This window comes from Tyto alba, unplaced genomic scaffold, assembly GCF_018691265.1.
Source record: "Tyto alba isolate M040663 unplaced genomic scaffold, T.alba_DEE_v4.0 Super-Scaffold_8, whole genome shotgun sequence".
In the NCBI taxonomy this organism is placed as follows: Eukaryota; Metazoa; Chordata; class Aves; order Strigiformes; family Tytonidae; genus Tyto; species Tyto alba.
The window spans coordinates 21,173,799-21,201,069 of record NW_024881329.1 but is presented as its reverse complement, the minus strand read 5'-3'; the positions used below and the strand labels follow the sequence as shown (position 1 = coordinate 21,201,069).

The window sequence follows — 27,271 nt, the reverse complement described above, 5'->3', positions numbered from 1 at the left end:
CAACTGTTTGACGCTCAAATTTGCCTGCTTGCTGTCCCTGGCAGCCATGTCACAATTTGCTTGCCTGTGTCATGGTGAATTCTTCTTGCTAAAAAAGCAGGACAGAAACTTTTCCTTGGGAAAGGGGTGGTGTTTCAAGGGCTCCTCCAGGTGGGAAACCTCTCACAAATGATGTTGCCCACCCACACCTTCAGCTTGAGTATACACTTTTTGTTTAATACATTTATTTTATCCAGAAGCAGGGCCAAGATCCCCAGAGCTGACTGAGGGATCACAAAGCTGTGCACACATCTCCTGCTGCTTGGAGAAGAGCTTCAGATAGAGCTGGTCTCCTTGAAGGCCAAATGTCTCTGCAGGCCAAGTGTCCTGGCCTTCCATGGTCCCATTGAGGCCCTCACCGTGGCCAGCTGCTCTTTATTTTCATTTTGTTTGTGATTTGAGAAGGGAGGATATGGACCATCCCACTTCTGCCAAAAGCGTCGGGAGGGAAAATAGCTGCTGTCAGTGGTTTTGCTGTCCCACAACATTTGTTCAGTGTGCACGACACCAATATACACACAGAGCAGAGGTATTTATTTATTCCACATCTGTGCAGAGTAGGCTGCTAGGTGGTAATTCCACAAAGCTAGCACACCGTACAAAAGAACTTCAATATACATTTACTCTTCAGACTACATGAATACACATTAATGACCAGTGGTTAGTAACTTATCACTTTGTCCTGTATTGATTAGCAACATGCCTCATCTTGATTTAAAGTTAGTGTCTTTTAATTTTCCTGCACAATCTCAAGGGGGGGGGGGGGGGGGGAGGGGGCTCATGTCTTCTTGGCCTTAAATTGAGTCAGTGGTTGCAGTCTCCCCTCCCTGTCACCTTTATCTTTACCCAGTTACTGTCAATTTTCACTGCCTTCACACTTCTCAGATAATCATCAATCTTCTGGTACCTTCTGGGGCAGGATGTTTCCCTCTTATCAGTAATTTTAGTGTTAGCTAGACATGCATTGTTTACACAAAGTTGGAGTAACTCACTTCCTTATCTCCTGGTTCCTTCTTTTAACCACAACACCCTTAAATCAGTCATTTACCTGTCATTGTTCTATTTGCAAGTTTAGAATGAGCAGAGTAGAAAATTTTCTAGAAACATTAGTTTCACCTTGATGCAAGCTTTGGTTGTAATGATACTAAAATACCAACACTGTCACTGTCACTTTGAGCTGCCATCATACCCACACAATGCAACCTGGAATCAAGCACAGAACTTGCATTGAACAGGGAGATAAAACCTATTATGAAGCAAAAAATTCTTCATGTATAACCTGTTAGTTGAGACTGCAATCTCACTAAAACCTCTGCTTTACATTTAAGCATAAATTGTGTTGACGCAAAGCCTACACTGTGGTTTAAAAAGTCTTTGTGTAACGACAGCTGCTGTGAATGAGCTAAAAAGCAGTAACGCAATACTGTAACCTGCCTGACGCAGGTCAAATTCGACCCCTTCCTCACCCCCGAAGCCGCCTCCATTTTGAGGAGAGGCGGGGGGGGAAGTTGGAGAGGCGCTTTATGTGGCGGTGCTGCGCACGGCCCGCGGAAGGCGAGCCCCGCCCCTGCGTTTGCACACGGCCCCTTGCCTTATAAGAGCAGGGCGGCGGGCTGGCCTGGGGCGGCCCGTGGTTCCTGTGGGTGAGAGGGGGTCGGGCCTGCCTGGCGTGTGCCCTCTCCCTCGGTGCGGGGGGTTGTGGCCGGTTCTTCAGCTCCTGCGGGTTTTCGGTTCTCCCCCTCTTCGTCTGTGCTGTTCTTGTTTTCTGTCTCAGTTTGGTTGTGGCTTTTATACCTTGAGGAGGCTGGTTTTTTTACAGGTGGTGGGGAAGGCTTGAAGTGCTGAGGGTTAAAGGCTCGATGGAAACATGGCTCAACAAAAAGAGCAGCTAGTGAGGGGTCTTTTTCTCTAGTACTTAAATTACAGAGAAAATACAAGTTGTGAGGAGTTCTCCAATTGCGATGACTCAATTTTGGCTGGAGGTGACTTAAACGTGGAGAGCCTTTTCTTAGGGTCATTTGAAAATCTGTTAGGCTGGGGGGAGGTCTGTGCTGGGGTGAAAACTAAGGAATTAATATTGGTGATGATGAGGTGAACTGTTCTCTAGCCCCTTAAAATTATGACATTTGTTTCAACTGATACAGGTTAATTGTCCACAAAGTGTTTGTAGGTTCAGGTGCTGATTTGTTAAAGCTGAATAGCTGTAGTCGGGGCTTGTGTGCACTTGTGAATGGTGATCATGTATGTGTAAATGCAGATGTTTTATTAACAGAAGAGTCTCTGCAACATGGCAACTGCTCAGAAGCAAAGGAATTGTGTGGTATGATTTTCTTGTGTATTTCAGCACAGTATATTTGAATTGGAAAAATCACCTTTAGTTGAAATAGTGCACTCAGGTGCTCTGTAATACTTCTTCACTTCAAAAGTACAGGCTAATCTTCTAACTATGAATAAAGATGTTTAGTAGCAAATTAGATCAAGTCTGAACTTCATGGTCATGAACTTCGTAGAAATCAGCTACGTCCTAAAAACAGTAACATCAAGTGTTAGGAATATGCTTAATTTTATAAATTACAAGAGTCATACTTTCAGTTAAATTAAAATGTTAAGTAGCCATTGGACCAGCTTGTAGACTGTACAGGTTTGTTGTTGTGGACGGAGATTAATTATTTTATTTTTCTCACTTCAGAGCGCAGTTGTATTTCCTAACAAAGTATCTACTGAGCAGCAATCCCTGATGCTAGTGAAGAGGCTCCTGGCAGTAGCAGTATCCTGCATTACATATCTGAGAGGAATCTTTCCTGAAAGTGCCTATGGAACAAGATACATGGATGGTAACAGGCTGCTTTCATGATTTGTTGCAAAATCATAGAATGGTTTGTGTTGGAACAGATGTTAAAGGCCGTCTAGTTCCAACCTCTTCACCATGGGAAGGGACATCTTCCACTAGACCAGGTTGCTTCAAGTCCTGTCCAACCTGGCCTTGAACTGTTCTGGGGAGGGGGCAGCCACCAGTTCTCTGGGCAACCTGTTCTACTACCTCACCACCCTCACAGGGAAAAATTTCTTCCTTAGGTCTAATCTAAATCTGCTCTCTGTCAGTTTAAAACTGTTCCCCTTCATCCTGTCCCCACTCCTGATAGAGTCCCTCCTCACTTTTCCTGTACCCCTTTTAAGCACTGGGAGGCCACTCTAAGGTCTCCCTAGAACCTGCCTTCTCCAGGCTGAACACCCCCAGCTCTTTCACGCTGTTCTCATATGGGAGGTTCTCCAGCCCCCTGATCATGGCCTCTTCTGGACCTGTTTGATTCAGGTCAGTGTCCTTCTGATGTTGGGGACCCCAGAGCTGGACACAGCCCTGCAAATGTGTGTGTCGGGGTGTGTCTCAGGGGAGTGGAGCAAAGGGGGAGAATCCTCTCCCTGGGCCTGCTGCCCACCTTGCTCTGGCTGCAGCCCAGGGCATGGGTGGTTTCTCGGCTGTGAGCACACGGTGCTGGCTCACAGGCAGTTTTCCCCCCACCAACACCCCCAAGTCCCTCTCTGCAGGGCGGCTCTCCAGCTGCTCCTCGCCCAGCCTGGGTTTGTGATTAGGATTGCCCTGACCCACGGACAGGACCTTGCCCTTGGCCTTGGTGAACTTCAAGAGGTTTGCACAGGCCCACCCCTCCAGCCTGACAAGTCTATTGTCATAGGGTTGTTGAGAAGTTCCTGAGTGTTTTTAAAAGCCCCTTGGTGGTTTAAATTAATAGTCATTTAAAATGACTGTAATGGAAACTTCACTAACATTCATTACTGAATTTTGTTATAGTGATGCTAACTCAACAACTAAAACCATGCCTACATCTTCCAGTAATGTTGATTTTTAGTATGCTTTTAATATATACTTTTAGGGAATGAGCTTCACTTTCTTAGCAATGTAGTTGCATTTTGTTCTAATTAAATATGCATGTATATATTGTTTTTTTGAGACGTCTGTGTCAAAATTCTGAGGGAAGACAAGAACTGTCCTGGCTCTACTCAGTTGGTGAAATGGTATGTTAATTACAGTGTGTATATAACAGTTTGATAGCATAACAATTCTGAGAGATACCTTTCTGGTTGTTTGCAGATACAGAGAAAAAAGTTCATTTGTTACAAGTGAACAACTGCCCAGGCAGTGCTTTCAATACTTGGTATTTGCTATGTTGACAGGTTTTTTTCAACAGAAATTCACAATGTGTGTGTTTTGGTAGAGATGTAATTGACTTGTATAGTTTTGTTTCTAGAAAGTCTTACAACTTGGTGCTTAGTAGGGCACAAATCCTTATTTGCAGAGTGATGATACTTTATATTTAGTTTCTGTGGTTGTAGGAGTGATCAAGGATGCACATAAATGCAAAAATCTAACCAGTAGTTCCTCTCTAGTTGAACAGGAGACAGTGTTAACATTTTGCATCTTGAATTTAAAGATCTTGCTCTCAGACTTGTATAAGAAAGTGGTACTGTTGGCCTTTATATTCAAAAGCAGAATTCTGTCTGCAAATGATTGTCTGCTTGTACATTCATACAGCTGAGTGTATGTCACTTGGGACTAGAGGTATTTATTTTCTTTCTTTTCATGATAACTGCCAGGCTTCTTCATGGCTGCTCTCCTTGCTCTTTAGAAAAAGACCTTTGCCTTGTATTCCTATTTTTTTGTTACCTCTTTAAGGGCCATCTTTGTTCTTTTCACACTTTTACCACTTGCAGTACAAGGTAGGGCATCAGAAATGATGCTGCATTCAGCAGAGTGGGTTTGCAGCTGTATCAGTGTTGAGATGTTCAGAGATGTAGGTCTTGAGTTCTGCTGATAAAGGTGAAATTAGTAATCTCTGTCCGTGTGCTGTCACTATACAGAGGGGGGGAAAAAGGCTTCTTTTACTGTAACCTGGAATTTCTTAATTGATCTTCTGTGGTAGAGGAAACCGAAGTGGCATGGAGTGCCTTTTCACCTTACACTCATGCATCAAACATTAGCGAGGGTGGTGGTGTGGCAGCCTGCTGACAAGGAAAAGCTCCCTGATTTTTGTGTGAAGGGCATGTGCTACCTGTTTGGAGTTTACAGGTGAGTAGCCTTTCTTAACTAAGCATCATGTACATGCTGATGCCAATTTTTGTTTGTTGACTACGTTCAGAAGAAACGTTTGAAAAAGATGAGGGTAAGTTTTGGTTTGCTATTTGACTGTTGTTCGTGTGTGTAATAAAAAGCAAATTGCAATATCTAATTAAAGGCAAATAACTCCTTTGTGCTTCAGAGATGTCAGTGTTCAAATTAAGTACTTATTTATAAACTCACTAATGAATACATGTGTTGGGTGTTTGAAAATGGTAGGTGTACAATTGCATTATGTTTTTACTGATAAAGTATTTACTTTTAGATTATATTTTTACTTACTGTGCAAAGAGGTTAAGGTGATTTGGTGTTAAAGATAGACATTGCTTCTATCATTAATAAGAAGGTAGAATAATGGAATAAGTATTATTTATTGCTTTAATACAATATTAAGGCTAAACACAAGGATGTCATTTTTGGGACTACGTAGTCAGAAGCAAAACAAATATAAATTACTAGTAGATGGACAGTATAATTTGATTTTTGCAGGATGTTAGGATGCTACGATGCCTTGCAGAAGAAATATGTAAGTTCTCCAGTGTTGTTTAGCGGTTTTAAGTGCATGGAAACATTCTTATGTAAGTCCATTAGCTGCTAGTGTAGTTATAGGATATTCTCGTTCGGGAATAGCTGAGCTTTAATATGTTAAAACAGTTAGCTACAACATGGTATGCACAAATATTTCAGGATAATATTCTTTGTAAACAGAAACACTTAGTCAGGGATGTGTAGGAATTTTCTTCTGCCAGTTGAGCAAGTCCTTTCTTAGGTAAGGAATTAAGCAGATTAAGAGGTTTCTCTTCAAACAGGCCTTAGTTGTCTATATTGATTTCCAGAGCTAGGGAAACAAAACGGCTTGGTAAGCAGAAATGGGCTATGGTATACATTTAATGTTCCTTTTCTTTCTCTAATTATGTTTCTGACAGCTAAGAATGATTGTCCTAGCAGTAAGTATCTTTGAAAAGTAAGGCACACATTTTTTTTTAAGGTATATGCTTACAGGTATGTACACTTCTTACTCTGTTTCCTCTCAACTTAAATGCAGGTTTATACCCATCCAGAAGATCCTCAGGTAAATCTGCTAGAATCTTTTACTGGATGACTAATGATAGTATGGATATAGTGAAATGTGTATACAAGCAATAATACTTAACATTCACATTAATGCACATTAAAAAAAGACCATCTTAAAATATCAAATGTTAGAATCACTAAAGCCAGTCAGAATGGCCATGTAGTGAATTCCCATTGAATGTTGAGTGTTAGGTTATTCTAAGGCCAGTACAAGAAACGCAAAATGTCACTGCAGAGTTAAATGCCCATAAAGATGCATCAGCCTAACTCTGCATAAGAAGTTTATGTAACTGCTTTGTGAAAAACACAGCATGTTTTATCTAACTACTGGGTGATACCATGTCTGTTATGTGTGAGGAACATTTTCATAGTGATTAAAATTTGAATGGGTATTGAATTCTAAAAACCTAAACTGATGTTTCAGCATATTTTATCATGGTGATTCCTGGAAAATAATGTAGATCATAATTTTTATTTTACAGTTACATACATTATTATTGTTAATTTTTACAACATTAGAAAGCTGTGTTCAGTGCATGTAAGTGAATCACGAGTTGGGCTAGCATTTTCTTTAAATGCAAGGTTAATAGATTACTAGACAGAAGCAGCAGTAGTTTTCTTGACAGCTGATAGCTTAATTACTGGATTTGTTTGCAGACAATTACAGAATGTTACCACTTCAAATTCAAGTATACTCACAATGGGCCACTCCTGGATTTCAGCAGGTACTGTCACTGTGACTGTTCTGCTCTGTGGTTTAGCAATTCATTTGTATATACCTGAATGTAAAAACATTGGATTTTATCTGTTTGGTGCTTCCTTTTTTGGGTCTGGATCTTAACACTGCTTTTATCAACATATATTACTAACTTGGACTTAATTTTAAAATACAATGAATAATTTTGTCAGATTATGCTCATATTTTTAAATATCCACTCAAAAGATGATTCTCTGTCTGAGTCCAGTACTCTAACCAGGTTCTTTAAGATACTCTGTGTGTGGAGGTTGAAATGTTTAATATCAGATTTATTTATCTGAAGATACTTGGTGTTACATGGGATTTATCATTTAGCAGAGATGATACACTGAAATACAATGAAAATGCAATACAAATGTACTATTGCAATACACAGTTTGCTCACATTACCAGTGTGATTTCCATTACTGGTCTCTATAATATGCTCACTGTCATGACACTGGGCACCTGCAGTCATAGGGAAGGAATACATTTGTTGAAGCCAGCTCTAGCCCATTGCTGTCTTTGCAATTCTTTTGTTGTTCAGTTTTTATACTATCTGGGCTTGGCTACATATTCACTCCCCCGTACTAGTCTGGCTAACTTAAGGAGACACTCACACGCTTTTATTGAACTCCAGAGGAACATTTACACCTCCAGTTAATCCCTTCAACTGACACAGCTATGTCTCTAAAATGAAGACCTCTAAAATGAAACTGCTTAAGTCCCCTGTGTGTTGAGGTAGTCAGCTTTCTTTGTAACAGCTGTGGTCAGTGATGCCCCACATTATTCCCTGAGCTTCATAGGCGTATCACCCTTGCTTATGTGCACTGAGCTGCCTTCTCTTGTAGGGGTTTATTGGTCAGTCACAGCTGCAAGGAAGTGGCTTATTTTAAGACCAGTAATAGAGATCTAGCAAGTTCATACCTAAACTTTTCTCAGCTCTCCTGCATAGAATGCTTTTTAAATTAAAAAAGCTGCAGTGCTGCACACCTAGACCCTCTGAAAGAGGTTGTAAATCATGTAAAAAACACTGGCGGAAGGGAATGTGACTCAGCCACACCAGGTTTCCTTAGTGTATTAGCATAAATTCACGCCAGACAAATTTGATAATACAAGACATGAGCCTGTTTCTCTGACACCCTGTGGGGAAGGAGATGACCACCTGCAGAGGGGTGAGATGTTTAAAACAATTGTGATTAAGGGTGTGCTTCCAAAAGACAGGGTTACCCAATGAAATAACTCACAGTTGCTTGCCTTGTGCTGGTTGTTCAGGTCTTCATGTGCCTCTCTAAGCTCTGTGGCTGTGAGAAGGGGAGTAGCGGGAGAGCACTTTTAATGGCAGTAAGGTAGGATTTGGGTCAGCTGCTGGTAGAACAGGAGCATGGAAATGTCAGAGCTGGATGCCAGAAGTCGCTTAGGGCTCGTATTTTCTTGTAACCATTCTTGTCAATAGTGATACTTGTTTTATTCAAGAGAAAGCAAGTATGTAAGACTTCGCAGAATTGGGGCTCTCAAAAGTATCTACTTTTTTCTGTATTTCAGATAGGGTATTTTTAAGCATTGTGTAATGTAAAATACAGTAGTTGGTCACAGCTGCTGAACTGTAACACTGTCATGATGTTCCTGGCTCAGTACTTGATCTTCCAAGGGGCAGAGAACATGCAGGTCACTTAGTATTAGGAATTGCAGTGCTTGTAATCTCACGCTTTAGGTAATGTGATGTCTGCTTGTGTCGTTCCTAGTCTGTCATGGGTAAGGTCGTATATCTTAATATTAGAAACAGCTTACTCTGTATATATAAAAAATCTGAATACTTTGTCCATTTTTAGTAAGAATAAAAGGAATGATTCTACAATCACCTGTGCAGACACCAAGAAAGCAAGTATTCTCCTCATTCGCAAGATTTACATTCTGATGCAAAACCTGAGTCCATTACCAAATGATGTTTGCCTGACTATGAAGCTGTTTTATTATGATGAAGGTAGTATTTCCATATTAGCTTGATTTATTAACTGTGTTTGGACATTGGAACACAACCGAAATAAATTATATATAATCTTTATGGTTGCTGGGACTTGTTAAATGATATTATTTTGCATGTGTCTGCTTATCACAGCAATAGCTACAAATCAAGGAGGATAGATTTGATCTTACTGTAGGAACACAGTCTTGTAATTGAAGCAGGCATTTCAGTGTGTTAAACAAATTGAGTTCCTCGGTATGTTAGGGTGTGACATGTTTGCCAGACTAGTTGTAGTTTGGATGACTATTTAAACATCTAGCTCTGCTTTCAGAATGTATTATTGCTTTATAATGAAAAATCAGAGCTTACAGCTTGTCTCTTTGCACGTATAAACTGTTTCAAATAGCTTTAATTGGGTTTTGCCTGTTGTGTAGGGGGAAAAAACTTCATTTAGTACAAGTTGAATATTGATCATTTCCTTCCCCACACAATTTTTTTTGGAGTAGCTCTTTATTTAAAGGGGAAAAGAGTCCTTTTGCTGCACAAGTTAAGATTAATTTTACAATAATGTGTTTTCATTCCAACATATTTAATGAATTCTTTTCTGCAGTTACTCCATCTGATTACCAGCCTCCTGGTTTTAAGGAGGGTGAATGTGAGGGGATGATATTTGAGGGGGAGCCTATGTATCTGAATGTGGGTGAAGTGCCAACGCCTTTTCATATGCTGAAAGTTAAAGTTACAACTGAAAAACAACGAATGGAGAATGTTGATAAAAATGTCCTAAAGCATGGAGAAACAAATGTGCCTCTTCAGGTGCTCAGAGCAGACAGAGATGATCCAGAAAAAGAGAACCAGGATATGAATGTAAGAGCACAAGTGTCATGTGTAGCTTGTTGAAATTTTTTGTGATTTATGATCTAGAAAAGGGCCATTAATTGTTTTACTGCATGTCTTACTATAACATTAATTTTAAAACTCTGTGTTTTCAGATATATTTAAGCAAGACATTATGTCTTCAGTACATTCTTGCTTTAATTTTACTGCTCTGGTTAGGAATCTGTCATTGTTAAAGCAGTATTGAACAAGTGCATCAGCACAGTGCCCAGCAGCAGCCTTGCTGGTAGTTGTGTGTCTGTGAGACTAGAGAGGAGCAGCAAGGTGAGAAGCAGAGGGGCAGCTTTGTGCTGTGGGTACAGGTGCTGTTTGTCCATAAGCAGGACACTGGTGAAACCTCCCTGGAGCTGTCCCACACCAGTCCTGAGTGAGCTGCTGCAGCCACAGTATTGACTGGCAATAAATTTGCTCTGGGATCTTCTTGTGCAGCCGTATACATACAGCTAGAGATGCCGCAGCTAAAGTTAAACTAATTTCTGTATGGGGATTTTTCCCTGGGGAAATCTGACTAGAAAAAAGCCCAAAGCAAAGTTTGCTGAAGGCATGAGTGTATGACAGGCTTGTGCATCCTGCTGCTGATGTTTGGAGTGCCTGAGATGGCTTTTGGGACTACTGTGCTTGTGCAGGCTTCAGCAGTTGGAGGCACATATTTCTGGGGTCAGTTGCGGTAGGCAGCAAATACTTTTAGTCATGCTAGAACGTGCAAATGTGTACTGATCTACACTGTCTGTAGGTGAGGAGGAGGTGGAGCTTCAGGGGTTTTGGCCCCACTGCCTCAGTTAGCATTGCTAGGGAGACTGGGGGTGCTGAGATGAAAATAAACCACTTGGACCTTTAAATCTGTATATGCCTCTAAATTGTTGAATCACAGGCAATAGGAAAATGATAACTGATGCGCTGATAGTATTATTTCAATATCTATTGTTACAATTTTAGTATTACAGATGGTTTTCTTGGTAGTTGAATTAAACGTGTGCTTGCATTAATAAAAAATGCTGAGCTAGTCTGTATGTTCCATGTCAGATTCAGTTATTTCAGTACAGTTTGTTCCACTGAGAATCCATCTAATAAGCTCTGGCCCTAAGCATCTGAGTATAAACCCTCTTCCTTATTTGTCTGCAGTAAGTGATATACTTTTTTTCTTAATCTAGGAAGATCCTGTCTTAGATAATAAAGCAGAAGATAGGAATAATGTAAAGATTTCAGAAGCTCAAGGTAACATTTATGTATATTTTTTGAGTCTCTCCAATTTATGCCTCTTTCATGATGTTACTAAAACAAACTCAGTTTTCTGATGTAGGACCATTGTATTCAAATTTACATTGTATTTTCTTCACATACATCATTATGCCTTTATTTTCTATTGTAGCTTTGTTCTATGCACTCTTTCATGTTTCTATTAAAATTCTGATCTGCTCTATTTTACCAGATAAACTGAATCTAATAGGTTATATATTTAGAAGTAAATTTTGTTGTTTGGTTTTCCTATCATTGTTGTTATGTTTTTGCTAATATTTAATTTCCACATAAAACTTGCAGAGGTATTGTGCACTTGATTCACTACTGCAGACTTGGGAAGCAGAGTTCCTTGTGCAAGAAAAGGTCCAGGTCTATTTTTGTATAAACTGCAGCTGTTTGGACTGTATCTTCACAGCTTCAGCCACTAAATAAGTTTAATAGAAATACCACATTTAGCCACCTTTTTTCCTTAAGCTCTGACTACAGTAGAACCATGGTCTGGTTCTGCAGTCCCTACATGCATCAGCTGGTGTGGATGTGGAGGAATTGAGACTATTAAGGCTTGTGTACACTGTGGTATGGTAGACTGATACCCATGTAAAAATACCTACTGTATGATGCATGTTCTGTACAGAGGAAGTGGTTCATTACTGTGGTTTGTTATTCCTGATACAATCAGTAGCTTCATCTCAAAATAAGTTTTGTTTTATGAATGATTGTATGGTTATGTCTGTGTTGCTGAGTATTTTAGTGCCTTTTCTAGCTGCTTGCTTTCACAGTTTACTCTGGACTTGTGTGCCCTTCTCTCTTGCTGTGTACATGGAGCATTTTGAGAATTGCAAGTGAACTTTTTAAACTTTAGTTTTAATAGGTACAAGGTCTAGCAATGCATTGTTAGTACAAATCTCAGCAAACTGAGTTTCCTCAAGTAAAATACTAACACTGTAATATCTGTCAGTGTAAAACTACACACACAATGGGAGTAGCAGTAAAAAATAAATGCCAGGTAGAAGCCTGTAAGGCAGCATTTCTCAAGAAGGTACCATAAACACTTCTGCTTTATTAAAAAAAAGTTTCATGTAACAACTTCAATAAGCAATTAAACTGAGTTTTGCAGCAAGTATAAATGGAATCTTCTGTTTCGGAGACACTCTGAGGACTCCTAACACTGCAAGGCAAAGCTGCCTTATCCCTTGTTATCAAGTAAACAATTATGCCCTTCCTGCCATGCAGGACATCAGGAAGTATCTGCTCATCTTTTCTGATGAAAAAACAGCAGCACCTGTCTTGTTAGATTTTTTTTTTTAGCTGTTATAGATAGTTTCTATGCTATATGCTTATGATTCTATAAATGGCCTCCACTGTAAGCTCTGAATGCAGAAGTGCCAATAAAATACCTGCCCTGGCTACACCAGCCTGACTGCACCTGCAACCAGAAACATGCCCTGGAAGCACTCCACAGTTTTGGGGTCTTTTTTAGTTGGTGTTCCAAGATGTGTACCCAGACTGTTTCCAGTTCAAAACATGAAACAGCAAGCTCTATCCTCAGGGATCTCTGTGAGCAGAAGCTTCCCTTTAAGATTTTAGAGAAACTAAGAGGAAAAGTAGGGGATGATTTATCTTCAGATTCCCCAAGATTGCCCAGGGGCTCAAACTTAAACTTTGCTACCAAACAAATTGAAGAATGAGTTGCTGCCTGTTGATCTGATCATTTTGAAGGGGCTGTATAGGAAGCATCCAGACAATACTGGTACCCATTTGCTGTACATAAAGCATTTAAAATCTAGCAAAGAAAGATCAAAAGAGGAAATCAGTGCCTTTTTTGAAATAAGTAGAGATGCAGACAAGTATACTCAGAAATGCTCTGATAGGCTGGTGTAAAATAGGATGGCTAAAGAAACACAGTTCTTGAGATTGTGAAGTGAAAAAACAAGCTTTATGACCCAGATAGGGGGCTGGAGGGGGAACCTCTTTATTTGGATGAGAAACCTATGTAAAATGTTGTTTGGGTTTTTTTTTTTTTTTTTGCTGTAGCAGAGGTAGAGGCTTCTGTGGACATAACGAATATATAGCACTCCTAGAAATGCCCATTAGTGCTGCTGCTTGCTTGGGTCACTCAATGCATTTCCTTGAAGTTGCATCTGCTTTGAAATATAACTCTGGTTCTGCAGGCTTCAGAAACACCAATTTTCTATAAAAACCTCTAGACGTATTGCTTTCCACTTAACTATAAAAGTGGCAGCTGTGTCAGTGCTGAGGTTTTTGGTCTGCCTAATCCAACCAAGATTAGCATCTTGTTGGGGCTACCATGGTGTCTGAGTGCTTGCAGAGGTAGTTGAACAAAGCAAGTTGAGCCTGAATTTTATTTATTTAAAATGGGTTGGAGTGCCATGTCATGTCATTCAAGCCCAATGTTGAACAGGCTGTGCTATGTATTTAAATAGTGGCATTAATGTTGGTGGTTTTTTTTTCAGAAATAAAATGTGTAACTTTGCAAAACCAGCTAACATTTCTATGCTGTTCAAAAATAATCATGGAAATGTGTAGGAAACAGCACGTGTGGATCAGCGTTTTTATCTTGGCGGTGCTAGTAGGCTGCAGAACTTGAATAACCACATAAAGCACTACCTGGTGCATTTAGAAATCTGTAGAAGTTTCCAAACCATTCAAAAATGCAGTGAATTGCTTGTCTTATGGAGGTGGTATAATGTTTTATTTAGAAGAACTGTAAGACATGGGAAAATGCATGTCACCCTGAAATTCTTCAGTCATGTCCACAGCTGAAACAGTTATCTATAAACAGTTCATGCTTCTATCTGTATCATAGAGAAGAAAAAAAAAAAAAAAAAAAAAAAAACCAAACCACCCAGTGTGTATTAGAAACAACAGCACAAAAACCCTGCGGAACTGGCTGCTGCTTCTTCATGGCCTGGTCATGAAGCTGCAGGCAGTGACTAGGGGAACTATAGTTCCAGAAACTGCAGCCAAAGTTGCTTGGTTGTGTGTGGTTGGGTTACAGAATGGGAGCTCTCTGCTGGCAGTAGGCTCAGAACATGCAGCAGCTGTGCCAGTGTGGCCCCCCAGGGCCATTTACCCATCCTTCAAGGCAAAACAGGCTTGTGAGGGTTTTTGCTTGGAAGAAAATCCCAGTGTAGATGAGCCTTTAGCAGTACAGTGTATAAATGAGTGTGGAGATCAAGACCGCTCTTACAAAGATCCCATGTGTAAATTTGTACTGCTTAGCACAAGGATCTCTTGCATGCTTGTGATGGGAAATTGTGATAGGAAATCGCTGAATTAAAGATGTAAGATTAATGCTTGGTGGAGTCAAGGTCTTGCCTGTGCTTAGAGAATTAGAGCCCTTTTGAAGCATCTGTTCCCTGCGTTTATAAAGTGCACATGTTCCTTGTGGCAAAACATCAGTGTTAAGAGGCTGCTAGTGTGTTAAGTGTGCTTTATTTAACTCTTTATAGAACCAAATTTAACTTGTGAAGAAGAAGTTATGAAGGCTGAAGGGAACCAGAAGCTGTGTGTTTCTAATCCCCAGGTATGAAAACTGCAGTCTGTAGTCTTGTAGAGTTTTGTGAAGTTTCTTCCTACTTTGAGTGATTAATAGGTACTCTACTAAAGGTTTATTTACCACAGTATTTTCAGCAATAAAATGTCTTTACATTTTACTTTCTGGTGATTTACAAAACCAGTTACTATTCCAAAACAATCAAAAGTGATGACAAAAGGCTGTTCCTCTGTGATAGTTTTCTAACAGATGGTCTGACTCTTAATAAAGAAATGGAAACATAATTTCTGTATTTATAAACTGCCATAACTACCTGATAAAAATTTCTGACGGACCAAAATTTGTTGAACTGTTGATTAAAACTTAAAATGCAGGTTTATTATTCAGACTTAAAACTCATGCTATATTCCCTGCCTGTAGCAAAATGATGTAATTGAAATGTGGAGGACTACTTCAATGACAGGTCCTTAAGATTTCTTAAAACAGCACAGCCCTGGGTGTGACTTTACGATATAAAAATAGCTGATGCTTTGATCTGTTAGGGCTTTTTGACATGTTCAGCTGTAAATAGTGCTGTAGACTTCAGTGAGTATACTCCTGTATTTAAATTTCAACCCAAGCACTGTGGTGAGTAGAGAAAGAGCTCTTTGCATACTACAGCACTGAAACCTGCTGTAGCCTCTAATATATTTTTTTACTGCTGTCACAAGGCAACATGTATTTTCTGATTTTAGGTTGATCATTTGGCAAGTAAGACATCTGAACTTAACGTGTCAGGGAGCAGGACAAGAAGTGGAAAGATATTTCAAGCCAGCACGGTTAGTACTGTTTTTTCTCTGGTTCTGTTCTTTAAGCCTTTTTTATGTTCCAAGTAGAGAATAAAACCTCTAAACTTTAATACATTTTACATTGACAGAATGTATTTCTCATCACGTCTGAAATTCCCATTAAACAAAGCACATTTGGATTCTTGGTGTAAAAAAAAAAATTCTGTTTCAAAGAGTTAAAAGCTGAGTGTTGATGTAGTTAATGCAGGTTGAGAAGGATTCATTAGATCTGACTTGTATTTTCCTGAGAATGCATTTAGCCAATTCCCCACTGATTTAATCTGTTGTTGATAGGAGTGTGTGCCAGCAGAGATCTCCAGCCCAGTGTACCATATGTTTGCTAGTGCTTTTACTTGGAAAACATGAGGCCAAAATTGTAACCTCAGCTCTATGACTCATACCAAGAAAAATCTGTTATTTCTTTGCCTAATCACACTGCAGCAGATAAGTCTTGTAGTTGGTGTTACTTGCAGGGAGCCAGATTCTTCCAGCCTTGCACAGGTGAAGCAGAAGTTGTCTTCAGAGTGGAATTTGGCCTTTGGAGGAGGGCACTGGTGGGCCCCCATCTCTCTTACCACTGCCTTTACCAACTGAGCTTGGTAGCTTCAGCTTTGTGAGGTTCTGGGGGGCTTTCACAAGCCCTCCACATCTCAGGGTTCTGGGTTACTGGTAGATTCTTCTCAAAAAGCTGTGGGGTGAATATTGCCATTCTAGTAAATAACTGCTCTTCTTTTACAGTCAGGAGGGGAAATTACGTGTCAAGGCCAAGGAAAATCGTACCCATCCTGTTCCCCATTCATGAAAGATCTTCATCAATTTTTAGTGCATTAGTGGTGTAAGGATTCATAATGTACAGCCCCATTGTTCCCAGTAGTTTTTCTTCTAAACTAATAGTTGCCTTATTTCTGTAGAGGCTGGTGGAAATCAAGCTTGGGAGCATGCAAAATTGATTCTTCAGCAGAATGTTCTGAAGAAATCCAGAAGATAAATTTTTGTATGTCCTTAAATATCTGTGTATTGAAAACTACATGTGAAAAGGGCTATCAGTTTTCAATAAATTAATGAAGTGGAGATGTTAAATTCAGAGTACAGAAATAGTAGATTCAGTCTTTTTGTAAAGTACTGTTTACCACAGAACAGAATTTTTTTTTATATATGTTGTGGTTTGAACCCAGTGAGCAGCCAAATGCCATGCAGCTGCTTGCTTACCTTCCCCCACCCCTGGGAAATGGGGGAAAAGGTTGGAGGGGTAAGGATCAGGAGACTTGTAGGTTGAGATAAAAACAATTTAATAGAAATTAATATTTATAATAATAGTAGTAATAGAAAATACAAGTGAATGATGCACAGTGTGATTGCTTACCACCTGCTGACTTGATGCCCAGCCAGGCCCTGGCCAATAATCTCAAGAGATGAGAGAATCCTGAAACCACAATCCTGAAAGCGAGAGTGAGGGCTTCCCAGTCCCCTTCCTTGATCCACTGAGCAGGATGTGGTACGATATGGAATATTCCCTTGGCCTGTTTGGGTCCCTTGTTTTGTCTGCGTTCCCTCCCAGGTTCTTGTGTATCTGTGCACTAGCAGAACATGGGAAGTTGAAAAGCTCTTGATTTCTTAGCAACAACTGAAAACATCAGTGCATTATCAACATTCTTCTCATATCAAATCTCATACTGAATCCAAAACACAGCACTATTCTAGCTACTAAGAAGGAAAAAAAAAAGGCTCTATTCCAACTTACAACTCCAGGGTCATATGCAGTATTTTTTGTTATTCACTGCTGGGGGAAGGTGGGAGAGAAGAGAACAAAACACCATCATTCTGTGTGCTCACTATCATGTTATCTGTCTTTTAAAAAGAAAAAGGTTTTTGTTAATGAACTTAATACTAGAATTTAAACAAAGCACAGCTGCTTTAAATACTCAAAAGCACAGCAGAGATAAAGGCTAAATTACCTTTTCACACATGTGCGTGTCAGAAATAGTTGGATCAAACCTGGTGAGGCAAGGCTGGGTGGTGCTGAGCCCCTGCTCCTGTTGGTGTAGGGCACCCTTCTGCTGTGCAGAGCCCTCCAGGTGCTGCCTGGCTTGGCACTTGGGGCCACTGTGTTGCCTCCCAGCTGCTCGTGCAATTGGACTTCAGGTGTGTTGCCTCTGTGGAGGGGGAACAGTCTCCATTATGTTCTCTTTAAGCTGGCACACAGGAGGTCCTGCTGTTACGGCATAAATGCATTCCAGCACTCCTCCAGTAACTTGGAGAGAGGTTCAATTCTGCCAGAAAATGGTATCCAGATTTATTCCAGGCTTAGCACCTCTGGGCAGGGACAAGATAATAGCAAGGTTGAGCCAGATGTTCAACACCCAGCTCTTGATGCATCACCCTGCAGTCTCCTTCAGGGTGGGCTTCTCCCATGTCAGACCTCCTAATGCCATGGACCAGGCCTCAGCCTGTGCTGTGCGGCAACCTGTAATGCAATATTTATTTTCCCTTGGCAGGTTCATCAGTTTGAGCTCTCATCTAGTCAAGATGTGCTGCCAAAAAGGAGAAAGATCAGTGAACCAAAGGAGCAGTTTTAGATGCCCACCTCCCTGCTGTTTGTTTACAGAGTTTCCCACACCACTTCCTTTTTGTTGTTTAATGCGAATGTTCATATTTAAATAGTTTTCATATTCAAATGTCTTAGGGATTTTTTCTGTTCTATTTGTAGTCAAAATGTAGAGTGGAAGGAAAGAAAATGTGTCAGGAATTCATCTGAAGAAATCAGAACTTACATTTTATAGGAGATCATACCGTACCAGGAAGGGCAGAAGGTACCTGACTACTGATGTAATTGAGAAAATTTCTGTAACAAAGGTGATTTGGGGGATTTGACTCCCTGTTTAGAATATGTTTAAATCCTGATGGTGGTTGTATAATGTTCATTACCCACAACACAAGGTTTTACTGGTAACTTTGGGCTGTATTTCAAAGCTGAAGAACTTCATGTCCAGAACCTGCCTTACAGTGCATAAAACCCCGTGAGTCTTCAGTTAATTCCCAGAGCTTTAGGGAGCAGGTCCAGGAGGGCTGTGTTGTCAGTTACAGCAATATTATATTTTTTGCTTTTACTACTGGGACAGTTAGGGCAGCTTGATTTTTTGCATTTCTTGCAGACAGAAGGCCCCAGACTCAAGTAAAACACAAGCATTCTTCATACCTTTAATTACATACTTCATGCCAAAACACAGGAATTTCTATACAGCTGTGATGAGATACATGTATGTAATTAAAGTATTAATCTGTGGTGAGCATCTACTATAATAGTGTGATATTATTTGAATAAACCTTTATACACTTAAAATTATTAACTGCAGAAGTTGAACGTTGCACCACTTATTTTTCTAACAAAAAGAATATTAATTTTTCCTGTGCTATAAATTAATTTGTTTCTGCATGGCAAAGAGCTGCTGCTGTCTTTAGGTGGGGATAGCTGACCATTTCTTGACATATCTTACTTTTAAATTGTGTCTTTTTATCATTCCTCAATTTAAAATGTTAACACATTGTTGCTGTGTATTTACTGTGTGGACTGGAGTATGTTTGGGGGGGCTTCTGTGAAATGTGGGCACTATTTGGAGCTCTCACTCTGCGGACTGTCCCAGCTCTGGGCTGTTTGGGGTGATCAGGGCCGGGGGGGTGCAGCAGTGTGTCTGAGCAAGGCGAGGGCAAATCTGGGAGGGGGGGAAGTTGAAACTTGAGTTTGTTGGTGGAAGCAGCTGTGCGTGGCAGGCACTCGCAGCCCTACACCTGGTTCTCTTCGGTTCGCTGAACAGAACTGGAGTCCTGTGATTGAACTGGGAAGCGCTGACGTTGCCTTGGGCTGGCCCGGTGAGGTTGGCTGCTCTTAGTTTCCATGAGAGAGTTGGGGGGTTCAGCCTGGAGAAGAGAAGGATCCGGGGAGCCCTTCGAGCGGCCTCCCAGGGCTTAAAGGGGGGACAGGGGAGGTGGGGGGGGACTCTGGATCAGGGGGTGGGGGTAGGACGAGGGGTGATGGTTTTACACTAAAATAGGGAAACTATTTAGATTAGATATTGGGAAGAAATCCTTCCCTGTGCGGGGGGTGAGGCGCTGGCCCAGGGTGCCCAGAGCAGCTGTGGGTGCCCCCTCCCTGGAAGGGTTCAAGGCCAGGTTGGACGGGGCTGGGAGCCCCCTGGGCTGGGGGAAGGGGGCCCTGCCCGGGGGGGGGGGGGGGCACTGGGTGGTCTCTGCGGTCCCTCCCACCCCGAACTGTTCTGGGGTTCTTACAGCCGGGAACTGCCCCGTCCCGGCCCCGCCTGGAAAGGAGGGTGGGTGCCACGCGCGCAGCCTTCCTCCTCGGGAGGAGGAGGAGGAGGAGGAGGAGGAGAGGAAATCCCGCCCCGGCCGCGCTCATTGGAGGCTCCCGACCGGGCGGGCTCCCATTTGCCGGCGCCGCACCGGGCCGGGTTACCGGAGCCCAGGAAGCCGCCGGGCCGCTCCCACCCTCCCCCAGGAAGCTTTTCCTTCTTCCCCCGGCCCCGAAGTTTGATCGCAGGGGAAGGAGCGGGGGAGGTTTGGGAAGGACCCGCCGGGCAGGGGTAAGGTTGGAGGGGAAACGGGAACCCGGGTTATGTTTTTCAGCCCCGGAACGCCGTGCGGGGAGGGGGAGGGGCAGGGGCAGGGCCGCGCTTCCCCCCTCCCCCCCGACCCTTGTGGTGTTTTTGCCCCGTTCCGCGGGGGAAAAGTTGTGGCATCTCGTTATTGCTGTGTGGGGTGTAGGGTGCTCGTGGTGGTTGGGGGTTGGCGGCCCGGGAGCGCCAACGTGCAGCTCCTTAAGGCCCGGGGGGGAGGCGAGGACCTCTCCGCGGGCTGGTCGCCCCCCGGGGGGAGCCAGCGGGGGCCGTGCCGGGGAAGATGCTCGTTCTGCATCGCCCTGGGGCGCTGCCGGGTATCCCGCGGCCTGTCTGGGTGCGGGACCGTGTCTCTGGTTGTGAGCGTACGGCCGGGAGGGCCCCTGGGTGGAACGGCCGTGGCTCTCGTCTCCCCTTCTCCACCTGGACGTGGCATCATCTCCTCAGGCACGTCGTGAGGTGATGGCCAGCCACTCCTTGCCAGTGACTCTTGTACAGCCATCCTGGGAAGGGTGAGCCAAAAATTCCTGGGTATAAGGAGCGAGTGGCCTTGTCTGTTCTTCCCTGGAGCCTGGGTTCTGGGACTTGGAACTGTCGTAGTCCATCGTGTTTAGAAACGAGGCAGACCTGGGTTCTCTGTGTGCCCAGCCAGAGGGGGAGATGACGACGCTAACACACCGCGGACGGCGTGCTGAGGTGGGAAGGAACTCGGACAAGAAACCTGACAGTGAGGAAGATGCGGCTGTGGACAGAGATCTGAATGATGATGATGCTGATGACTCCAAAGATATCCGCCTCACGCTCATGGAGGAGGTGCTACTGCTGGGGCTGAAGGACAAGGAGGTAAGGCAGGCGTCTCCAGCGGCCGCGTGTGCAGCGGTAGCAGCACTGCCTTGGTGTACCTGGAGGTGAGGCTCTCAGTGAGCATTAGAAGGAATTGTACAAGTTCCTCTGAATCCTGTTCAACAAAGCCACCCTGCTTAGCACAAACCACCTTTCCTCAGTAGCTTAAACTGAGTTGTGGAAGTGGCTTGCAAGTGCTGTCCCATCAGCGCTGTCCCAGGGACTGTAAGAAGCAGCTGGAGGCAAGGGGATCCTTATAGTATTGTGTGACTGCCATTTGCAGAGCAAAGGTGGGTTTGTCCTTTGCCAGGGTCAAAGACATGGGGTAAAAGGAGCCTCACTGTGTGCATCAGGTGGTAAGTGTCCTCTTCCCTAGCCCAAGTGCCCATTCCTATACGAAACCATCAACTGCAACACAGGGACACTCTGAGCACTGTTTCCACTTTGTTAAAAGTTGATGTGAAGGATGGCAAGGGCAGGTTTTGAGGGAAGAGGGCAAGGCGAGAGAAGGCAGCAGGTCTGGGAGTTGAAAGCAGGGACAGGGTGGGTCCAAACACAGCAGCGGTAATGGAGGTGAGAGCCACGTCTCTCTTTTTCAGGTCACTGATTTCCTTAGCTGGGCAGGAACAATGTGCAGCTCTAGGCTTGAGGGGAGTGGGGCTGGATGGGAATCTCTGCCGGGTGCTCGTCGCACCCACGTGTGCCAGTTTAATGGATTTCCTTGGCAGCAGTAGACGAACTTCACAGCTGATTATTTTCACAGGGTTGTTCTCTGCTGGAGAGACCCTGGTCAAACTGAATTGTTTTGTGCTTATCAGCTGGTGGGAACTCGTTTCTCAACTCTGCCTAGAACAAGCCATGGGGAAAGGAGAAGACTTCTTGCATTGAGTTCTCCAAGCTGCTTGTCTTTTATCTGCTGTGTCTGCATGCCTTTTTTTTAGTGCACACATCACCTTGATCTCTTTGGAGGAATCTGATGCTGCTCTTCCTGTCAAACAGATTGCGAAATTGAGACCAGGAGAAGCTAAGCAGTTGCCCAAGGTGCTTCTTGGGTTGATAATGTTAGAGGGGAGACTTAAACACAGGTTTTTCAGCTCCAGGAGCACTCTTCCTGTGAGCCTGTCTTTCACCCTGAGGAAAGGAGACACTGTGGTCATCAAAGCTGTGGTAGATTTGCCATCTTTTCTTCTTCTGTTTCTCTGGGTTGAAATCAAGCCCCTGTGAAATGCCTGAACATTTTTTCCTGTGGGGCCCTGCTGCTGCTGCTGAGTTAGTCTGAGCTGATGCCTTGCTGTCACATGAACTTGTTCAGGCCATGGTTTCTGACATGGACCATGCTCACAGATCCGTGTTGTGTGAGTGACAGAGGCTGGTAGCTGTCCTGTTTAATAAACTCAGATAAGATCTAGGACTTGCTGAGCTGAATAGGAAGTAACAGGAGAGCAGGGCTATGAAAAGAACACCATGCAAATAATTTTGGAGCAAATACTTGAGAGCAGCCTAGGAGCGTGGCAAGGTCTGCTTTCTTCCTGGGCTATGTTTAGCATTCTTGGCTTGGTCAATGTATTTCTGGGAACGCTCCTTCAGGCACCCGGAAGTTAGGAGAGCACAATAGATGCAGAAAAAAAAAAAAAAAAAAAAAACAACTTGTCACACTGGTTCTTTTTTTTCCCCCCGCATCCTGTCCTTCCACGTTCCTCCATCTCAGAAGGAGGACCAGAGGCGGCAGCAGCCTGGCTGTGAGCTGGGTTCCCAGGCATTGGGTTTTCCCAGCTCTGTTGTTCACTAATGGTTTGATGATTGTAAAAAAACAAGACAATTTTAGCAAAATCCAATGAACTCACAGTGTAATTTTGTTATTTTAAGTACCACTCTGCCCACCTAGGAGAAATTGGCTGGACACTAGCCTGGCATTTGTAACCAGTCTGATTCCAGAAGCTGAAAGTAGTAGCCCAGGAACTTTAAACTTGTTGGATTTCAGACCTCATAAAATTTTCTAGGGATAGCATGCCTTCCAGCCAGGTGAACTGAAACTTTTGGTCACCTCCACACCCTTTCCTTGGGAACTTGTTCTTAAAGGGCATGTGCAAAAACCAGTCTGTCTGCCATAGACGTAAATCAGCAGGGCAGGGATGAAAGGTTGCTTTGTCTTTCTTCAAGAGGAAATGAAGAAAGCAAATAAAGATTTTAATTTCTTTTATGGTTCTCTGTGCTACGCAAGCTGAGCGGTGCCCAGATGCACTCTATAAACAGACGCACTGGGGAAAAGAGTTTACCTATACAGACTGTAAAAACTTCCATGTAGGAGGGCTGCTTGTTCACAGCCTTTCTTCCTTAGGAAGGGGGCTTGTTAGGTTGCTTTGTCTGCACTCTCCTGGTAGCTTTTAGACCTGCCCTTTATCTCCTCCCCTCCACTCCCTCCAGAGGAAAAAAGGCGACGAAAAGGGAGTTACGAATGGGCTGTAGCATTTCTGGTGTGTTGGTGTCCCCCTGCAAATAAGCACGTTGTGACTTTGCATCCTGCTTGACTCACCCTTCCTTTGGGCCCATCTCAAACACTGGTACCTGACCCATTCCCAGCCTTACTGCCAGCCTGGATGAGCCTCTCCCTGCGGCCCTGCCTGCTGAAAATCCCTGCCCTGAAATCCAAGGGCTGCTGCCCTGCATCTGTGCCACAATGTGGCAGTCATCGGGCTGGAACAACCAGGCTTTGTTCTAATCAGGGTATAAAAGATGATTGGAAGAAGGGAACAGAAAGGTCACTTAGGCTATCCCGTTGCTTCAAACCAAGGCCAGCTCTCTCCTGAGAAGTGTCAGTTGAATGTTCTCGAACCTCAAGGGACAGAGACTTCCATCCCTTGCACCCTTCCTTCAGGGACCAACCATTCCGGGGCTTTCTTGTCCAGCCAGTTATTTCTTTCTGGTGCCAGCGCCAATCTCTCTGGCTACAATTTTAGCCCAGGACTCTGTCCCATGCATAGTGTAAGTGGGAACTGGCCATTCCCTTCCTTTTTGTTGCTGCCTTTTATGTGTCTGACCCCCCATATCCTGTTCTCTCTCCGTCTTCTCTTCCCGAGACTGAAAACCCTGATTCGATTGCTGGTTCTTTGTGGGTTGTATTTTCTGGACCTCTGCGTCTTCTCGTTGCTTTGCCAAATGCCTTAACGATTTTGGAGTTTGCACTTCTCGGGATGAGGACCCCATCCCGTGGCAGGCTCAAAGAACAGGGCTTGGGGCCAGGTGTGGAATGTGTCAAGTCCAAGCAGATCCGGGCAGCAGCAGCCCCAGCGCTGCCCTGCAGGGACCCCAACTGCTGCACCCCAGCCCCAAGGTGCCCACTCTGGGTGGGAGAGGTGGGATGTATTTTCCTGTCCTTCATCCCTGACTGGAAATCTTCTCTTCCCTTGCAGAAGTCTGTGGATGGATTTGAGTGAGGGGGGGTGTGATGATGGTGAGGTGGGTGAGGGGCTGGGGAAGCTCCTGTGGTGGGAACTTGGGCTTGCTGCAGTCTGTGCCCTGTGGAACAGTGCTGTGGGTAAAGGGGAAGCTCTTCTTCATGGGTCTGATAAGCAATTTATTCATACAGCTAATTACTCTCAGGGCATGCCTGGAGCTGGTGAGGGCTTTCTTCAAGGAGAAGAGCAGATTTTGCCTCCTGGTTCCCCCAGGCATGTCCGTAGCAGAGGCAGAGCAGAGCTCCCATTGCTGGTTGCAGACCCACAGCAGCAGCAGCAATGTCCTTCTGTGGCCAGGGGCTTGCTTTTCTCATTCTTGCTCAGATTTTTTTATGATCTGGGCTTGGGCACAGCTGCCTGGCTGGTGCTGGGGTGTGCCGGGTGGTTGTGGGTACAGCAGGAAGAGCACAGTCTGAATTGCTTGATGTTTACAGGGAGGGCGTTAGTTGGGGCTGCTGGGCACTTTTCAGCTTACGGGGAAAGAAAGCCCTTTTCTCCCTTTGGACTGGCAGGCAGAGGTGTCAGTGGGAGTTGGGAGAGTTTCCTGGGCAGGGCCCAAGCAGGCCGGGAGGGGTGGGGGACTCAGCAGAGCTCCTCTTTCCATCTCTCTTCTCCCCTTTCCATCCATCCTCTCTCTGCCAGGGCTACACATCCTTCTGGAATGACTGCATCTCTTCAGGCCTGCGGGGCGGCATCCTCATCGAGCTGGCTCTGCGGGGCCGGATCCGCCTGGAGCCACTCTCCATCCGGAAGAAGAGGCTGCTGGAGAGGAAGGTGAAGGTGCCACGGGAGCTGGGCTGGGGGCCCAACAGCCTTTGGGGCTCCATCTACCCCAGCCAAGCCTTCTGGCAGTGAGCTTTGCCACAGCAGCACTGCACGCCAGGGCTGGCACCATTCCTTCAGGAGTGTGGTCTGTGTCCAGCCTTATGCTGTGTTTCCACTTTGTTCTTCCAGGTGCTCTTGAAGTCGGACACGCCAACTGGTGACGTCTTGCTGGATGAGACCCTCCGACACATCAAGGCCACAGAGTCTGCAGAAACGGTGCAGACCTGGATAGAGCTGCTCACTGGTAGGGCCTGTTAGAGATGCCATCTCCCCAGCTCCCTCTGGGCCTGTTCCTGCCACCTGTCCCCTCTCCACAGCTTGGCCATCCCCTTTCCTTCACTGGAGATGGGCAAAATACTGACAGCAGAACAGGGGAAGGCTGAATGTAGGGGCAGAGAATGCTTTTCTGGGTCTTTTTTGTTGGGAGCTAGGTAGAAGACTTGGACCTTGCTCCCCATTGTCCCTTTTTTCATGCTGAGTCTTCACAGATTCTGGGGTCCAAAGGTGCTGGGTAGAAGGGGCTTTCCAAAGGGATCTGCCACAGACTACTGTGCCCTGTGACTGCTGGGAGCTTTGCCAGCTTGGATTGATGGGAAAAGCAGGTCAGAGTCAGGCCGAAGGGGAGGAAGAGGGTTCCTGTGGCGAGGACTGGTGTCTGTGCAAGCATAGATAGCCCTGGGCTGGAAGAAGCCTGGGCACTGGGGTTGGATGACAAAGCCATCACTGCCCAAGTGTTGAACAGGGTCTCCTCTCCTTCAGGGGAAACCTGGAACCCCTTCAAGCTGCAGTACCAGCTGAGGAACGTGCGTGAGCGCATCGCCAAGGCACTGGTGGAGAAAGGCATCCTCACCACAGAGAAGCAGAACTTCCTGCTCTTCGACATGACCACCCACCCCGTCAGCAACGCCACCGAGAAGCAGCGCTTGGTAAAGAAGCTCCAGGAGAGCATGCTGGAGCGGTGGATGAACGACCCCCACCGCATGGACCGCAGGACTCTGGCTCTCCTGGTGCTGGCCCACTCCTCAGATGTGCTGGAGAACGTTTTTGCCAGCCTAGCAGACGACAAGTACGATGTGGCAATGAACAGGACCAAGGACCTCCTCGATATGGACCCTGAGGTGGAAGCTGCCAAAGCCAGGGGTGCAGAAATGATCTGGGCTGTCCTGGCAGCTTTCAATAAGTCTTAAAAAGCACCCGAACCCCCCAAACCAGGTGGGGCAGCCTTCCCCCCTCAGCGTGAGGCCAGGGGTATTTGGGCACAGTTCCTGCAGCAGCAGGTGGGCTCAGCTCCGGGGGACTGGGGGGTTTTGCTCTTCCCCCCCGGGCAGGGGTGGGAGGGTGAGAGCCCACCTGCATGGGTAGGTCGCACACTCCTCCTAAGGCTGGTGTCTCCTGGGAGAGGTGGCTCTTTGCTCCAGTGCTCCTCGCCCATGGGCTTCCTTCCCATCCAGTGCAGCTCTGGGAGGTGGCAGAGCCCAGCCCTGCCTCTGGGTGTGGGAACCAAGCTGCTCAGATGGGCCAAACCCTGGCAGAAACGGGGCTGCAGCGCAGTCTGCGCTCCCTGGGCACTCCCAGTGCACAACAGCTTGTCCCGCTGTCTCTGTGGCTCCCTCTTCTACACAGAGGTCTTGCCTTTGAGCTGCCTGGGCAGTGCCGATTCCCCTAAGGAACACACTGATTTCCTGCTGGGGTGGGGTACGGGCAGGAGGCCGGTTTGGGGGTGTCCAGCAGCTGGGAGCACCCCACGTGCCTGCTGGCACTGGGCAGCCTGAAGCCCTCGACATGTGTCGGCATTGAGGAGCAGCTCTGTAAAAACCGTAGAGCCCTGTCCCAGGCTGTGTCCATCGCACACCTGCGCTTTCTAGTAAGGGGAAAAGTTAAACTGTGATTTTGAGAATATTTTTTTTTCACCACCACTTTAATCTCATGTAGTTCATTTAAATGTATTTCTCTGCAGCCTAAGACAGTTCTGGGTATTTCAGTCTGTTGTCCGGGGGTGCGGTGGGTCCGGCTGCCCTGGCTAAGCGCAGGGGTCGCGTTTGAAGGGGTGCTGGGGGGATGCCGGCAGGGCTCTGGCATGTGGGGGGAAATCCT

At 44.8% G+C, this 27,271-nt stretch overlaps 1 protein-coding gene across 5 annotated transcripts; it reads left to right on the top strand.

Moving 5' to 3' along the window:
• Positions 1-1,655: 1,655 nt before the first annotated feature.
• LOC104358669 (Golgi phosphoprotein 3-like) lies at positions 1,656-27,139 on the top strand. 5 transcript variants are annotated; one of them, XM_042784869.1, is made up of 17 exons: positions 1,656-1,817; positions 2,312-2,359; positions 2,729-2,873; positions 4,008-4,071; positions 5,660-5,696; positions 6,097-6,117; positions 6,216-6,242; positions 6,902-6,969; positions 8,813-8,964; positions 9,557-9,813; positions 10,995-11,058; positions 14,556-14,629; positions 15,334-15,417; positions 20,703-20,897; positions 24,995-25,132; positions 25,307-25,421; positions 25,937-27,139. In XM_042784869.1, the coding sequence occupies exons 2-17, from the start codon at positions 2,327-2,329 to the stop codon at positions 26,362-26,364; spliced, it is 1,902 nt and encodes a 633-aa protein (XP_042640803.1). In that variant the 5' UTR covers positions 1,656-1,817; positions 2,312-2,326; the 3' UTR covers positions 26,365-27,139. The 5 variants fall into 5 exon arrangements, with proteins under 5 accessions (XP_042640803.1, XP_042640800.1, XP_042640804.1 ...); XM_042784866.1 differs by having other exon boundaries at positions 1,656-2,021; XM_042784867.1 differs by having other exon boundaries at positions 1,662-1,682.
• The last annotated feature ends 132 nt before the right edge of the window (positions 27,140-27,271 follow it).